The sequence below is a fragment of the Daldinia vernicosa genome, assembly GCF_022497035.1.
Source record: "Daldinia vernicosa strain CBS 139.73 unplaced genomic scaffold F5Y00scaffold_34, whole genome shotgun sequence".
In the NCBI taxonomy this organism is placed as follows: Eukaryota; Fungi; Ascomycota; class Sordariomycetes; order Xylariales; family Hypoxylaceae; genus Daldinia; species Daldinia vernicosa.
This window is the reverse complement of record NW_025953950.1, coordinates 321,403-336,430: the sequence shown is the minus strand read 5'-3', so window position 1 is coordinate 336,430 and position 15,028 is coordinate 321,403. Positions and strand designations below refer to the sequence as shown.

Sequence of the window (15,028 nt, the reverse complement as noted above, 5' to 3'; positions counted from 1 at the left end):
TACGCAATGTAGTAACATTTAGGTAGTATAGCATGAGTCCCTGGAAAGACAACTACTACTAACTATATCAAAGCTCGAGGAATTTAATTTATCGTTAAAATAGTGGCAATACATCTTCCTGCTTGTAAGAATCTATTAAGTGCCAAAACTTCGGCTTATAAATTCTCTTCTCCTATTAGAGTTGTAACTAAGTACTATCAATACTATAAGCTCTTGGAGGTGTGAGGACTCGAGGATATCTCGTGATAACATTCATAATGGATACCAAACTCCAATAAACGTAGGTATAACAGATCTTGAATAATAAATGATTCTTCATTTTTATCGCGATATCTGTTTGCCTATTATATGATTTGATACAGCTACGTCAGCCGAGTCTTCTCGCTCGAAGTGACCGATATCTTGAAGCATAATTTAGTATCCTGACCACGGGGCGCGAATTTAGAGAGACGCAAGATGCCTTTGATTGTCGAAGATGTTGCTTACTAAATTTAGTGTAGCGAAGACTATGAGTAACTGCAGCCTTACAACTTCAATAAGATATAGTTAGTCACTTTTATATGCTAGTATGAATTGACGCACCCTCTAACTTGAACAGTTTGCTATATTACTGATTTATTACTTGACCCGAAGTAAATAGTTTCAAAGTTATGAACGGTCTAACTACCTCTTAGAACTATAAAGTCTATACTATGAAATGTATTATAGGATTGCCAGATGGTATCTTCTGTACTAGGTACGGGCTGCTTTCAACCAGAAAGATACCTAAAGCGATAACCTACCTATGGAGTATGTAACTGCAACTGCAGAGTTACAATGCATACCTACCAACGGCAATGAAGTCCCCGATGCATTTCGTACCTACCCACTTAGGCATTCATGACCTATCTCGATCTCCAACACCTTCGGCAGTGCTCTCCACGCCGTGATGTCAACACCGAAATCCCATCTAGGAATATGTAATGTGGGCAAGCCGTACCCACCCTACGGTACGCACAGGTTCACATCATCCGTCTCCACCTAATCCCGAAGATAAACAGATAAACCATCAAAGTGGGTCCTTCGCTAAGATATCCTCGTGATAGGAAGTTCTTAACTGATATAGGCATGTATGAAATAAACGATCTCGAGGGATCTGTAGCCCATCTTAAAGAGCCTATTATACCTCAAATAGTGTATGTAGTATCAACAGATCAAACAGAAGCGTGGGTAGATCTGTGTGACGTCAGATAGCACGGTCCATGTGACCCCATTGGACGCAATGGGTGCCAACGGCGTGCGCAGGGTGCAAGCGGGCACATACGAAATAGGCAATCAGATATCCCAACTCTGCAATTCTATTGGCTAACCATTTGTACAACCCTTGGTCGATTATTCAACCGCTCCAAGTACCCCCCGTCCGCAGGCTTCACCTTTGGAGTCGGTGACGAGCATCATTCAATTCAAAAAAAGCTTGGTGTTATCTTAAAAAATTCAAGGGATATGCTTGAATACGTATGTGCTTAACCGGCTAATATTGAAGCCTTGGTCATCAATTAACATTTTTGGTTGCTCCTTACGTACGGATTATGACGTTGGAAAGTGATTTTAGGTACTGTCATGAATCAATACATACTGCCGTAAGATGTTTGGTACCTCGAATTTGATGAATACTTAATTACCGAGTAAGGGAATCGGGATTATGATCGGAATTTAATTTCAAAGTTTGGACACAAAGAGAAGCTGCTTATACATTGCTCATTAATACGGCCAGGTTAGGTAAACTTAGCAGCAAGGGGGTTCGTACACTATTGTGTCATTATCAAGGAGGCAAAGGTAAAGTAAAGCATAACCAGGTATTCATAGTGAGATCAATCAAGTAACAAGGTCCGAAAACCGAGCAGACCAAGTTAAGGTGAGAAATTATTTGTATTCGTATCAATTCATGTCTTTAGAGACTCCGTTCTATGTTGAAATAAGGCTCCGCCTAAAAGCAAAATCATCACTACCAAAGGGGTATCCTCCTGCCTAGTTTGCTGCGCCGAAAATTGTCTCCATAATTATGCCCGTAATCTGGTACGGGTCAGCGTTTGACGCCGGACGTCGGTCCTCGAAGTAACCGTAGCCCTTGGCGGCACATTCCCGGGGAATGCGGATCGAGGCGCCTCGGTTCGCGATGCCGTAGCTGAACTGGTCGATGGTGCCAGTCTCATGTCTGCCAGTCAGGCGCATCTCGTTGCCTTCACCGTAGACGGCAATGTGTTCCTTGTGTCGGCCCTCAAGCTTCTTGATCGCTGCTTCAATGTGCTATACGGGTTATTAGTAAATTATATAAATGACCGGTAGGTGCGTTTAGTCATACCTTCATGCCGCCCTCGACGCGCATTTCTTTGGTGGAGAAGTTGGTGTGGAGACCGGCACCGTTCCAGTCACCAGGGATAGGCTTAGGCTGGACCGAGATCTTGGCACCGAATTCCTCGGCAACACGGTGAAGGAGGAAGCGAGCCATCCAGAGCTGGTCACCCATCTCAATTCCCTCGCAGGGACCGACCTGGAACTCCCACTGGGCAGGCATAACTTCGGCGTTAGTACCCGAGATCTTGATACCGGCGTAGAGGCAAGCCTTGTAGTGAGCATCGACGATGTCACGGCACATCACCTTGCCAGCGCCAACACCGCAGTAGTACGGTCCCTGAGGAGCAGGGTAACCGTTCTTGGGCCATCCATAGGGTCTGTCCTCCATGTCGAAGAGAGTGTACTCTTGCTCGAGACCGAACCACGGAACGTGTTCGGCGTGGGCTTCCATCAGCTTGGCGCACTCGTGGCGGTAGTTGAACTTGTTGGGCGTGCCATCGGCGTTCCAGCACTCGGCAAGGACTAGGATGTTGGGAACACCTCGCATGGGGTCGGGGTAAACTGCAACGGGTCGTAGGTAGACATCGCTGTTGTCACCCGGAGCTTGGTCGGTGGAGGAACCGTCGAAGTTCCATACGGGAAGATCCTCGGGTTTGAAGTTACCGTCCTTAGGAATCGAGGTGATGGTCTGAATACGTGGATGTACAGTTAGCGCAAATTCGCGACCACACGGTATTGAAACGTAAATAAACCACTAGCGCAGAACAAACAAGAGGCGGTGCAGTGGAAATTGAATAATGATAGTAGTCGCCACTGGGTGCAGGATACGAATGATGACGCCGCAGGTTGCCCACATGCCCACATGGCCACTTGCGCCACGGCTGAGCGGGTGCTGGAAAGGCGCGCTGCCGACAAAGAATTACAACGCGCAGCATTGTGGGTCGAGGGTATTCTCGGCAATATGGAGTGTAGCAAACAAGTGCCAAGTGGGCGAGGTCGGAGCAAGCCGGTTCTATTCTTGATCGAGTTCGAACCGGTCAAGGCCTAAACAAGGATCTGCGAGCCTAGAAAACCACCCAAACCTGACAACAGCCCACGAATTGAATCTCATGGGAGCTGATCAGAAAAATCAGGGTCCTCTCGTATGTAGGTCCCGGCCAATTCCCGCGCAACTAGTAATGTGCCGAGAAGGGGCCTGACACGAGGGTATCAAGTAATAGGAACGCAGGCCATTCGACCGAGATAAGGGGTGAGAATGTAGATTACGTACCTTGCTCTTGGATCGCACATGGCCGTGAGCATCAACCCAGATGTACTCCGCCATGGCGTTTCCCTTCTGGTCGAGCTTCATGTACTTCATGAGCTATCACAATAAGTTAGCATCATTGCTCGTGAGGCAGACAGTCGCATTTGCAGTCGCAGCCGCAGCGCTGGTTGCCAATAATGCGCTGTGTCCATGTGTTAAGGGGTTATCGCGTGCTCACGTTCTCAGTGTACGAGACATAGCGGCTTTCGGCCTAGTAGAGGGATTCTGTTAGCAAATCTTCGCGTGAACTGAGGGGTAATTGGCTGAGGATGGAAGGTCGGTGGGGTTTCGATGCAGGATGAGACTCACCATCTTTGCGGTGTTGGAGTATTAAGTCGATCTAGGAGTAAGTTTTTATTTTTTTTATGATACGAATTCGCAAACCGCGTGTTCTCGAAAGACAGACGTGGAACGAAAGAAGGATATTTATCGACGAAGGAGAGGAATGAAAGTTTGGGAGGAGAGGCGATAGGAAAGAATCAAAAGAAGGAATCAATTGCGGGGGGACGCTGAGGCTTTTATGTGGAAATTTCCGTCAACCGGAGAGGTCCTCTAACTGTAGTGCATTCAAGGCAGGTACAACTCAGGATTAATTGTAAAAGATAAGGCGCCTTGTTAGCTCGTGGCGCTGAAAATTCAATAGGTTAGGTACCTAAGGTACCTACCTAACGAATTACAACTGTGTTGCTACCTGGATAACGGGATGTATACAAGTATATGATTAGGTACCTAGCTACATACATGTACCTATTAGTGTACGCTGCAGGGGCCTGTGGGCTTCTGTGCCCGCCTTCTGGAGCTTTGGGGCTTAGGGGTCCCACCGTCCCATTGCTCCTGCAACATGCACACCTGCACCGTTGCTGCACCTCAATAGCTGATCTGTCGCTTCCCATTAGTCGTTCCTTCCTTCCTTGCTTTAACCCTTTAGACGTACCTACCCTTTTAGCAGTGGGGTTGATGGGGGTACACGATATGCATCTCAGGCATCTTCGACTTACACGCCGCCACTTATCAGTATTGTGTAGGTCAGCTTCGGATAGCTTAACTTAAACCAACTTGGGTAACTTGTGGTAACCCGTGGTCAGGTTTTTAGCTGTTATCAGATTGGATGAGGTTATCTACCAGGTACACAGTAATGATACCCTCTTTTTATGGCCTTCTAGAACTCTTGCCAACGTCCCGATACCCTTAACCGCTGCTATTATCCGGTTCGACTAACCAGCTAACACGGCCTGTGCCTTGTGCCTGGAACATCGGATCCGATGTTGTGGAACCCGCCTTGAGTTGACCGACACGTTGCCGTGCTGAATTCCCTTGCGCCACAGACATCTAGAACAATATCAAGTCGAATTACTGAGAGCCCAGCTTCATGGCAACTCAACAGGTTGCCGACTCAACTCCTTAACTTCTCGTAACTATTACTTGCCATACCTATGGCTCTAAATTATCAATTTGCAGAATTTGAGTATGACATCGATTATGCTGATCTTAGTGCCGGAACAGCTACGGGCTACGCAGCATGTGCAGTAGGCTTTCTGCACACTCCATCAAAAGAGAAGCATCGTGGTCGATCACAACAAAACTGGTTCAGAGTTTTAAGACATGCGGTGGGAAACAGTTAATTCAAATTTGTTCCCAACAGTGCTATCAAGTTAACAAGTCTGGTGTATATTTACTTAGGTAGTTAACTGTCTTGTTGGTTGACCCTTTACGTTACATTCAATCCTTTGTATGCAACGCAGGCGGGAGTGATTTCGTCACCTACTGTAGACTTTCTTAGCACACACAATAACTGAATTGTGCTAAAGCCGGAAGCTTGCTTATGTAGAATTAAGACGAGCAAACTGACTCGAAATGGAGACAATGCTTAACTTTTCTGAACCCGAATTGCCGCCGCCGCTAGGTTTCAATCTAGCCATCTGATATTGTGGATATTTTCACACGAACAAAGCAATAATGTGTGGGGAATATCGAAATATACTTAACTGTGTACCTAAGGTACTGAGCCAAGACCTTCCCGCGATTCGGACCCTGGGGTTTTGAGTCATTAATTACGGTAATTCATGTTGTTCGAGTTTTTCTTTATTCAATCCATCTCGAGTTGCATTACTGCAAAGTCGGGTATCTGTTTGCTTATTGGTTGTGAAAGACGGAAAGCTAATGTTGAGGCGGTATATTAAAGTTACTACGTACTAACCTTTACATGCAGTTGTCCATAAGTAGAGGCGAGAGGCGTAAATTGTATCACCGAGATGTGCTGTATTGTCTACTTGCTTTTAAAGTAGAATCAATTTGCTCTCTTCTTTCAGTTTCCGTTGATCTGGTCTTCCAAGTTCGTATTATTTTTTGTCAGTTGTTTGTTAGGTACTATTACGTATTAATGGTTACCCCATTAACAAAAAAAAAAAAATTAGTTAATATATCGTCCCATAACAATTGTAAATTTTGTATGTTAGGTACCTACATAATTTGCTTAATCCCGAATCCTTTACTTTTGGGTTTCGAGACATGCTTGGCCTTGGGCCGAACCCCCATTATCCAATTCAAATTTTGACAAATCGATTTCTTAGCATCTACAGGGCTGTATGTAATGGAGTTACATCCAGATAATAGCAAGGTTATGATATGATTCATTCTAAATAGAACTTTTCGTCGTCCAACCGCGAAACTCTTCATTCAGCTTACGAAGTATTCAAGTATTGATGTACATAGGCATAGCTACATGTGAATAGCTGACCCCAAACTTTTGTAACAAGGTAGATTGCGGGGTTGGTACGACGCCAGAATATTTAGCGTTGTCACCGGCGTCCTATGTTATCGTCGGCTTGTTATTGGCTACTTGACCTTTCCATTGCTTAATTCCATCTAGTACGCAGTACGTAAGTATTCAGGGCGAGCAAGGTCTGCAATTGGATCCCTCCAACTCTATTTTTGGTAAAGGAATTTCAACTTTATTAATCCCTCACCGTTTGTTCTTGTCATTCTAGATGGCCTACATAGTAAAGCATTCGAAATGTCTTTTTCTTCCATCCTCGTATTGCGTGTTCTTTGCCCAGACTGATCTACCCCTTTTTACCACAGTTAGATCTTTCACCGGATGTCTTTCTCCCTTACGCGAAGCAATCAAATACGATACTGTGGCTTCAATCGCCTGTTTCATTCTCCAATTCCCGTTAAGGAGCTGACGCGTTTAAACAATGACACATTAGCGCATGGATTTTACTACCTTACCTGGTAGGTAGGTACTATACGATTATTCTCGATAATTATAATATAACAACGACCTTTTCGACTACTTGTCCTGGCCTTCTGATGGCACAGCGCAAGCAGTAAACCTTGAATCATAACATATTATATGATTATTATATGATGAGGTTTACCTACCTAGGTACCTAGATAAGTCTTGTTTCCCCTGTGACCAGAGAGATCACGGGTCCAGATGGTTACACGAATATCACATACTACACGGTAGGTATTTTAAAGATGTATACTTACAGCTAGGTACATACGTGGCACGAGGAAGGAAGGCACCTGCAGGTAAGTTGAATCGTGGATAGGTGCTCTACCATTTTACTGTTCCCGAGAGGAAAGAGTAGTCAAATCCAGAATTAGTAGGTGCAAGCTTGGAAATACATATGATAGGAACGGCAGCTGCAATGTTCCCTTTACCAATAAGGTTATTGGTATGGAGGTAGGCAGCTTGCTTCAATCTTCGGAATGCACATACACTCAATCAACATCCTACATCCTACAGTGAGGTACCTAATATACCGCGTTATCATCAATTTCTGTACATCTATTCCGATCTTTCCATGTCGTCGTCTAGATATACTTTAATAACTATGGTTATGTCCAAGCTTCTAGCTACTTAAGTACCTCGGTATGAACTGGACTGAAGGGAATCTCTCCCGCCATTCTAGAGGTAGGCAACGCAACGAATTACTTACACGACAAAAGCAACATTTTGCCAAGGTTCGCAATAATTTACTGAAAAGCGACGTAAAACGGAGTCCCGTATCAATATCCTTCCTCGGAACTCAGTACTCGCGAGACCTAAAGCGCCGCGATGATTCAAGTAGTGCAGCATACAAGCAACCTTCAAGTCCCCTTTTAACAGAGAAGCGCAACCGGGCTCGTAGCTCACTTGATAATCCAGATAATCAATCCTCCACGCGGGAGAAGAGAAGAAGACTACTAGACAAGGCAGACTGGGTCGGATTAAACTTACAGCAACCTATTGATATTACTTTCCCAGGGCAACTCCAGGCATCCGCTGGTTCGAGATGGAGCAAAGTAGGCCGCCCTCGAGTTCGCATGCTTCGGAAATACCGCGAAGATTCACGTACACCTCGACTGGGGGCCGCACATAATTCCCACGGTCCATCCCTGAAGATTCAAATTGGGAGTCAGGAGACCCTCCCAAATACCAGTATATCATCGCAATCAAACTCAGATATAAAAAGATATAGTCTCGTACCACAGCCCATAACTGGCTTACCACGGAGAAAATCGAATCTAACCTCAAGTCCGGAGCCTAGTCAAACCCGGCGTCCGTACGTAGTATCCAGGGATAGCCAGCTCCCACAGGTGCCAAAGGGTGAACGTCATGGGATAGCGGGGGGACATCAGGGCGGTGCGTACCGTAACGCAGTCAAAAAATCCTTATTTCCAGAGGAGCCAACTCATGTTGTATATTCCTCTTCGATAATCCATGAACCAACCCCTCTCCGAGCCAATTATTTTACGGTACTTCGATGGACTCCATCCGGCTCCGACGACCAGGGAAGCATGCAGGTAGAGATCGATCGCCCCTTGAGACCGATTCCATCGTCCCAAGAGGCAGACGAAGAGATTTGGAAGAACTGGGTGTCTACTTCGTCGATGATCCAGCCGGTTAGCGCCTCGGCTAACTCTCCGATTGCAATATCATCTGTCAGTTCAAGAGCTGGCGGCTTACCCTCTCACCTACAGAGACGGCTACCAAGCTATGATATCTCAAGCGAGGCAGGACTAAGCACGAATTATCCGCCTCAAGAGCCCAACATAGATGACCAAGCACCCCAAGCTAAAATCCATGAAAGTCACCATCAATCACCTGAAGAAAAACCAGGCCATAGCAAAATCAAAACCCAACCGCCGGACGATGATGCCGTTTGGATGAAGTTTGCTTTAAGCGACAATAGCGATGAATTAGAAGCAAGAGTGTTCGCAGAGGCTGCATTTCAAGCTGCTGCAGAATTGCGCCCTTCTGATACGTCTACGAGCTTCAATGATGCAGCCGAAACAATTGCCACTCATGGGTCTAATCCGGCTAGCAATGAGGACCAAGATGAGAGCACTTCCTTTGGATACTCCGATGAAAGTCACGTGGCAACAGATGGCACTGTGGCCTCGGAATCAGTACTCAGCAATATAGCTACCGTCGGCTCGACAATTCAAATGGAATCAGAACCTCGATTTCGCTTTGCGCAGCCGAGAGCATTCGTAGGGAAATTCGCTGATTCAAATGTCGCTACGACAGGAGGATCACGTCTTGTATCTCATAGTAAGAAAAGGAGAGGTAGGCCTAGGAAACGAGCCGTAGATGGGAGGGCGAATATCCGACGACTTCCAGATTTCGACGGGGATCCAATCGAAGAGTTTGAAGATGATTAAAATACCTATACTAGCTAAATTCTCAGCTATGAATATCTAGGAGGTAGTTACTCGAATTTATAATGAACAACTGCGACAATGTCTATAGTACTGGGCACTAATTGATGTCAGTGGAACTTTCGTAAACTACCTAAGCAGCTTACTTGCCCATAAATCATACCCTAAGATAGCTTACTGCCTAGGTATCTAGGTAGGTATACCGGAGTTTTTCGGCCATTCAGGTTGAGACTTATTTAGACAGCAATAGGGCGCAAGTACAAAAACCCTCCAGAACACATAATCAACGTACAGTATCCTTCACCTTATCCCCCCTGCAAAACTTACTACTTACTGCCTAGTAGTCGACATTCATACTTCCAGGGTCGTAACGTCTTTTAAATCGTGCGCTTCACATAAGTTATCATCAATCCGGCCGAGTAATTATGGCGCCCGCGTCGGAGGTTGATTTGTTTGCGCCGTTCGAGCGGGATGTCATACTCGAAATCCGGACGAGTAAAATGGAAATTATGCCAGGGCTAAAGATTGAGACGGGAATAAACAAGAGGATTCGTACCGGCCGCATACCCGTGACCTTCGGCGGCCTTGATGCGGATGAGCACGATCTCGTATTCCACGGGGGTCCAGATAAAGCAATCCACGGGTGTAAGTCCGCGCGCCTCTAATTTACAACTTACCGTGAATCATACGTATATCTAGAACGATTCTAATATACGCTCCAGACTGCTGTGCCCACTATCCCACATGGCAGAAAGAGTTTCCCGAAGCTGCTGCGCGCTTTAGGCCTGGCGGATTTGGGGAAAACTTCGTGACTGAGCGCAGTACGTATTTTTACCGATGTTTAATTTTCCCCCTATTTAAGAATCCCCTTTAGCGGGAGTACTTTGCGCAAGATGATCTTATGTCTTACCCCTCATAACTAGTGAACGAGCGTAATGTATGCATAGGTGACGTGGTATCCGTCGGTGACGATGGCGTGTTGCTTCAAGTCAGCCTACCGCGGCAGCCGTGTTTTAAGTTGAATCACCGGTTCCAGCTTAAAAACTTCGCACCTAATACCTACAAAACTAGCCGTACAGGTTGGTACTACAGGGTGCTACAGGAGGGCACGGTGCAAGCTGGTGATGAGATCCGGCTTGTGGAGCGCAAATGGCCTGGATGGACTATCGAGCGCGTCCAAGAGTACCTTCACCGAACGCAGGATAACGCCATCATGAACGAAAAGCTTGCTGCTATTTCAGATATGGGCGACGAAAGCAGGAAGGCGTTTGAGCGACGCGTCGATAAGCTCAAGGCTAAGCAGAGGCGCGCTGCCGCCGCACTCAATGGGAATGGAGATGAAGCAAAAGAGAAGTGGCGCGACTTCAGAATCGTGGAGAAGAAGGTTGAGACGCCGCGTATCTCATCATTCATCTTCGAAGCGCTACATCCTGACCCAGAGGCAGGGGAAATGCAACTTGGCGCGCACGCACGTCTCAGATTACCCAACGGCCTCCAGCGGTCCTACTCCATCGTCTCAGGCACGCCCAACCGCTTCGAATTAGGCATCGCCCTCGAGGAGCCTAGCCGCGGGGGGTCTTCGTATCTACACAACACAGCGCAGGTAGACGACATCGTGCAGATCGGGCGTGTGACAACGGACATCAAGCCCGCGGGCGCAGCCAGCAATCACGTCTTCATCGCAGGCGGCATCGGCATCACAGCCTTCCTCAGCATGCTCGAGATGTATCGCAAAATCCACTGGGATTCGACGCTGCACTACGGCGTGCGCGACGCATCTTCAGACGTACCGTTCCGGGCGCGGATCGAGGCGCTCGGCGACTCGGTGAAGATGTACGATCGCGCGAGGGGCCAGCGGATGGATATCGCGGCGATCTTCAGCGGCTTGCCGTGGAACTCGCACGTGTATGTGTGCGGACCACGGCGCATGATGGACGAGGCGATGCGAGAGGCGAAGGCGCGCGGGCTCGGCGAGGACGAGGTCCATTTTGAGGCCTTTGGGGCGGATACGAGCGGTGACCCGTTCGAGGTCGAGGTCACGTCGGCTCGGGAGAAGAGTAGTAGGGTTTTGCAGGTAGGTGCGGAGGAAACGTTACTGGAGGTGCTGAAGAGGCATTTTGGGGACGAGGATGTGCCGTCTAGTTGTGAGGTGGGTAATTGCGGGACGTGTAAGGTGGTGCTGAGGAGTGGGCGTGTTGATCATAGGGGTACGTCGCTGATGGAGGAGGAGAGGAAGGATGCTATGCTGAGTTGTGTTAGTAGGGGTATTGGGAAGATTGCTATTGAGATATAAGCTACTAGTTAACTATCCTATCTCAGTGAACTTAGACTTGAATTTGTTGAATTGGAAACATCTTAGTAGAAGTACATATCGACTATATGACACTATCCCAACCAAAGATCCGGCTTACCTCGCGGGAAAAATATAGACCAGCGGGTAACCCAGCTACTTCTACCAATATCTCTGCCAATTTTTTTGCCTCATACTTTCATTTAGCTTCATTGTCACACGTATCAGCCCTGGTTGCGTGCTTGCAACTGACGGTGTCGCCTTTCGCGACATTCATCAAACAACTTGATCATGCTTTCATTACACCAGTATTTAGCTATAGCTAATTCATATGGTGTTAGTGTCTCAGGAGACCGAGCATCACCATTTATATCCTTAATCATAAGTAATGGGTTAGTAATACACTGAACATCAACATTTATATCCTTATGATTAAGGAATGATTTAATAATGCTTTTATTTCCGTTAATAATAGCGGACATAAGAGGAGACCCGGAGTTTTCGTATTCAGCATTAACATCTATATCCGGATGATCGAGGAGCAATTTGACGATGCTCTCATTTCCGCGCTCGATGGCGTAGAACAACGCGGTTTTACCGTGGCTGTCGATCTGGTTGATGGGAATTTTCTGGACCATTTTTTGGACGCCACTGTGAAGCCCAAGCCATGCTGCCAAATGCAACCCAGTAATTTGTAATGGGAATATTTTGTCAGTGTCCTCCATGAATAAGGGCCGATCTTGAGTCATCATTACCTGACTAGCCGACTCAACTTTTGCGTTGGATTCGAGGAACTCGATAGCAGCTTGACCACCTATGCGTGAAGCTTCCTGAGCATGATCAGCCCAGTGAAGGGAAGAGTATTTATAAAACGGATTTGAAATTATCCGCTCCTCAAACTCTTCCTCCGTTCGACAAGAGCCGCTCCCAAAGACATCGAACGATAAATAGGTAATACAAGCATCCGCAATCTTGACTTTCGCCTGGGGAAACCAACGGCCCCCAGTTTTGTCAAAATATTGCTGCGTCGTATAATGCACCAATCGAATGATACCGCTTTGTTCGTCGATGGCAACGAGCCCAGCACACACTGAAACTATGGTACTAATATGTGGTAACGCCTCCTTTTCAAGTTTTGTTGTTCCACATTCTATAGCGAGGGCATGTTGAAGCTCAACCGGAGTAAGCAGTCTCTTTGCGTAGACAAGCCAAGATAAAACTTGTTTAGCAAAGTTTCGGTGGCCGTCTGCTTGTTTTTCAATTCGGATCATTGCCTCCTTATACATAATGTCGTATGCATCCGACCCATTTGGTAGCTTTTCAAGAGCACTGCGGACTTCTTTTTCTGAGATCTTATCCACAAGAGAGTTAAGATGAAGCCGCGCAAGGAGAAACCTAAGAATATCAGTATGCTTTCTTTATTAATACCTAAAGACATTTCTCACATTCCCTTTACCGAGTTACATATTGTATTTATGACGTCTTCTTGAAGGCGCGGGTTATAACGGATGGGAGGTGGTAATTCCGACGTACTATTCTCTACGCGATGCTTGAGATAGTTTCGTACATCTCCATCCTCGGCACGAATTTCCAGCCGCAGGCTGCCTTTGAATAATCCCTCTGTATCCGGTTCATCCCTTGATGTTGCAAAAATGTTGATTTTGCACTTGGCTTGAAGACCGAAGATCTCCTCAAGAAATTTCCCCCGATTTCCCTCAGATGTCTGACACTCATCTAGAGCGTCAATAAGAACGAACGCTTTTGAATACGATTTAGCTATAGATTGGATGACGTCTGAGATTTGTGCTAGCGATGGTGGCGTTTCCTTTCCACGTTCGTCGTAAAGCAATTTCAAGTCCTCCGGGAATTTGGGCAGACTTTGAGATAGCTGTTTAAGAAGGCTGGCTAGGAGTTTCTCGGCTGTTTGCTCATGTTGTCGTCCAACATCGCAGTAGACGTATGCAATTCCGACATCACTTTGACCCAGAAAAGCGCTTTCTAAATTCTCGACTATAATCGAAGTAAGAATTGACTTTCCAGCGCCCGGCATGCCCGGACAGAACAGAGTATTGCTACGTGTGTCGCGCCAAGTTTGGAACTGTTCTGTTTCAAGGAACCATTCACCGGTTCCTGGCTGTCGACGTTCGAGATTGTCACTTTGCCGGGGACCGTAATTGACTGGGGTCAACCAGTTCAAGATATCTTTGTGTTCTTGGGTCTGTTGATGATTGATTATTGTATTAGACTTCTTAGAGATATCCCAAACTCCTTTTTGTACCTCTGTTACACCTACGACTACGCGTTAGCCACCGAAGCATGTCGACCACACACGAATGAGGATAAAGATATAACGTCACAAATTTAATATAAACAAGGACATGATCATATCCGAGAAACACTAATGTTGCAAGGCTTTCGTACTCTCAAGTAGTCCCTCCCAATTTTCCATACGTATAACCCTTTCAGGTACTATAACATGAAGGAGCTGCCGCGCGTATGCGGCGGCTGTGAGTGCTGCATATTTGTGCCACTCGTCGTTCTTGTGCGAATCAGAATAATCGCAAATTCCTCGGATCACCAAACAAGGGACGTTGTTCATCAGGCCAGCAGCTTCTGTTTCAAAGCATAAGACTTGAAGTTCCGGGTTCTGAGCTAGTTCGTCTCTTTGTTCGGTATCTGTCATGATTAAATCAGCGGATGCGATGGTACCGTAATGGACATTGACAGCTCGTTTAGCTACCCTGGGCGGTCTCTGCTCGAGCCCATCCGCCAGACACTCCTCGCATGTGTTTCCGCCCTGGTGCTCGTAATTTGCGCGGTACAGTCGATCTTTATCAGGGCACTGATATTCATCCATATCATCCATCAGCATGATATTTTCTGCTAGTTTATCTGGCTTTTTGAGGTCATTGTGTCGACGCTGCATCTCCTGGATCGCCGCTAATAGCACCCTCGGGGGGGAGTTCAATTGGCCGGTCCGCTTAAATTGACCACCCGGTAGCCTCTTCCCACGGTTGTATTGGACAACCCCTCCAAGAGTTCCTTGTGGTTTACTGACAACCACATCGCCAAGCCGTACGTCTCTCTCTCGTGTTGGAGCACCTCCGCCAATGCCCACCATTAGGGCGAATCTTAAAGAAGGAAAAGACCGAATCATGTCATTAGCAACGATAGCAGCAGAACTAGTACCGTATTGGCCATCTGGGAGACATCCGATCACCACATTATGTTTGTTAATGCAACCAAAGACGTATGCATTGCTATCGTTTTTGTTAGCTACGTCGGGGCGGTCGAACTCGACGTCAAGCATACGGCATGCGGCCATATGCTCTTCCTGCAAGGCGCAAATCCAGCCGATAGTGAAGTCGTCGGGATTAGCCATGGCTAACAGTAGATACTCGTGAAGATATTATGTTTTAAGCTTGACGTAACTACGCTGCTGGACT

The 15,028-nt window shown here is 46.6% G+C and overlaps 4 protein-coding genes across 4 annotated transcripts; 2 read left to right on the top strand and 2 right to left on the bottom strand.

The window, feature by feature from the left end:
• Window positions 1-1,777: 1,777 nt before the first annotated feature.
• Window positions 1,778-4,235, bottom strand: F5Y00DRAFT_241509 (glutamine synthetase). The gene is made up of 5 exons (XM_048008385.1): window positions 3,950-4,235; window positions 3,819-3,851; window positions 3,605-3,697; window positions 2,342-3,022; window positions 1,778-2,286 (listed from the first exon to the last, which is right to left on the bottom strand). Exons 1-5 carry the CDS (start codon window positions 3,950-3,952, stop codon window positions 2,008-2,010), a joined length of 1,089 nt encoding a protein of 362 aa, XP_047863402.1. The 5' UTR covers window positions 3,953-4,235; the 3' UTR covers window positions 1,778-2,007.
• Window positions 4,236-7,174: 2,939 nt separating this feature from the next.
• F5Y00DRAFT_119374 (uncharacterized protein) lies at window positions 7,175-9,374 on the top strand. The gene has a single exon (XM_048004019.1). It carries the CDS (start codon window positions 7,523-7,525, stop codon window positions 9,293-9,295), a length of 1,773 nt encoding a protein of 590 aa, XP_047863401.1. The 5' UTR covers window positions 7,175-7,522; the 3' UTR covers window positions 9,296-9,374.
• Window positions 9,375-9,579: 205 nt separating this feature from the next.
• On the top strand, window positions 9,580-11,585 carry F5Y00DRAFT_271222 (PK beta-barrel-protein domain-containing protein-like protein; the record flags this gene model as incomplete). Its single annotated transcript, XM_048012755.1, has 3 exons — window positions 9,580-9,937; window positions 10,015-10,113; window positions 10,216-11,585. The coding sequence occupies exons 1-3, from the start codon at window positions 9,718-9,720 to the stop codon at window positions 11,583-11,585; spliced, it is 1,689 nt and encodes a 562-aa protein (XP_047863400.1). The 5' UTR covers window positions 9,580-9,717.
• A 221-nt stretch (window positions 11,586-11,806) lies between these two features.
• Window positions 11,807-14,964, bottom strand: F5Y00DRAFT_271219 (uncharacterized protein; the record flags this gene model as incomplete). The annotated part of the gene is made up of 3 exons (XM_048012754.1): window positions 11,807-12,977; window positions 13,028-13,871; window positions 14,004-14,964. The coding sequence occupies 3 exons, from the start codon at window positions 14,962-14,964 to the stop codon at window positions 11,807-11,809; spliced, it is 2,976 nt and encodes a 991-aa protein (XP_047863399.1).
• Between the last annotated feature and the right edge of the window lie 64 nt (window positions 14,965-15,028).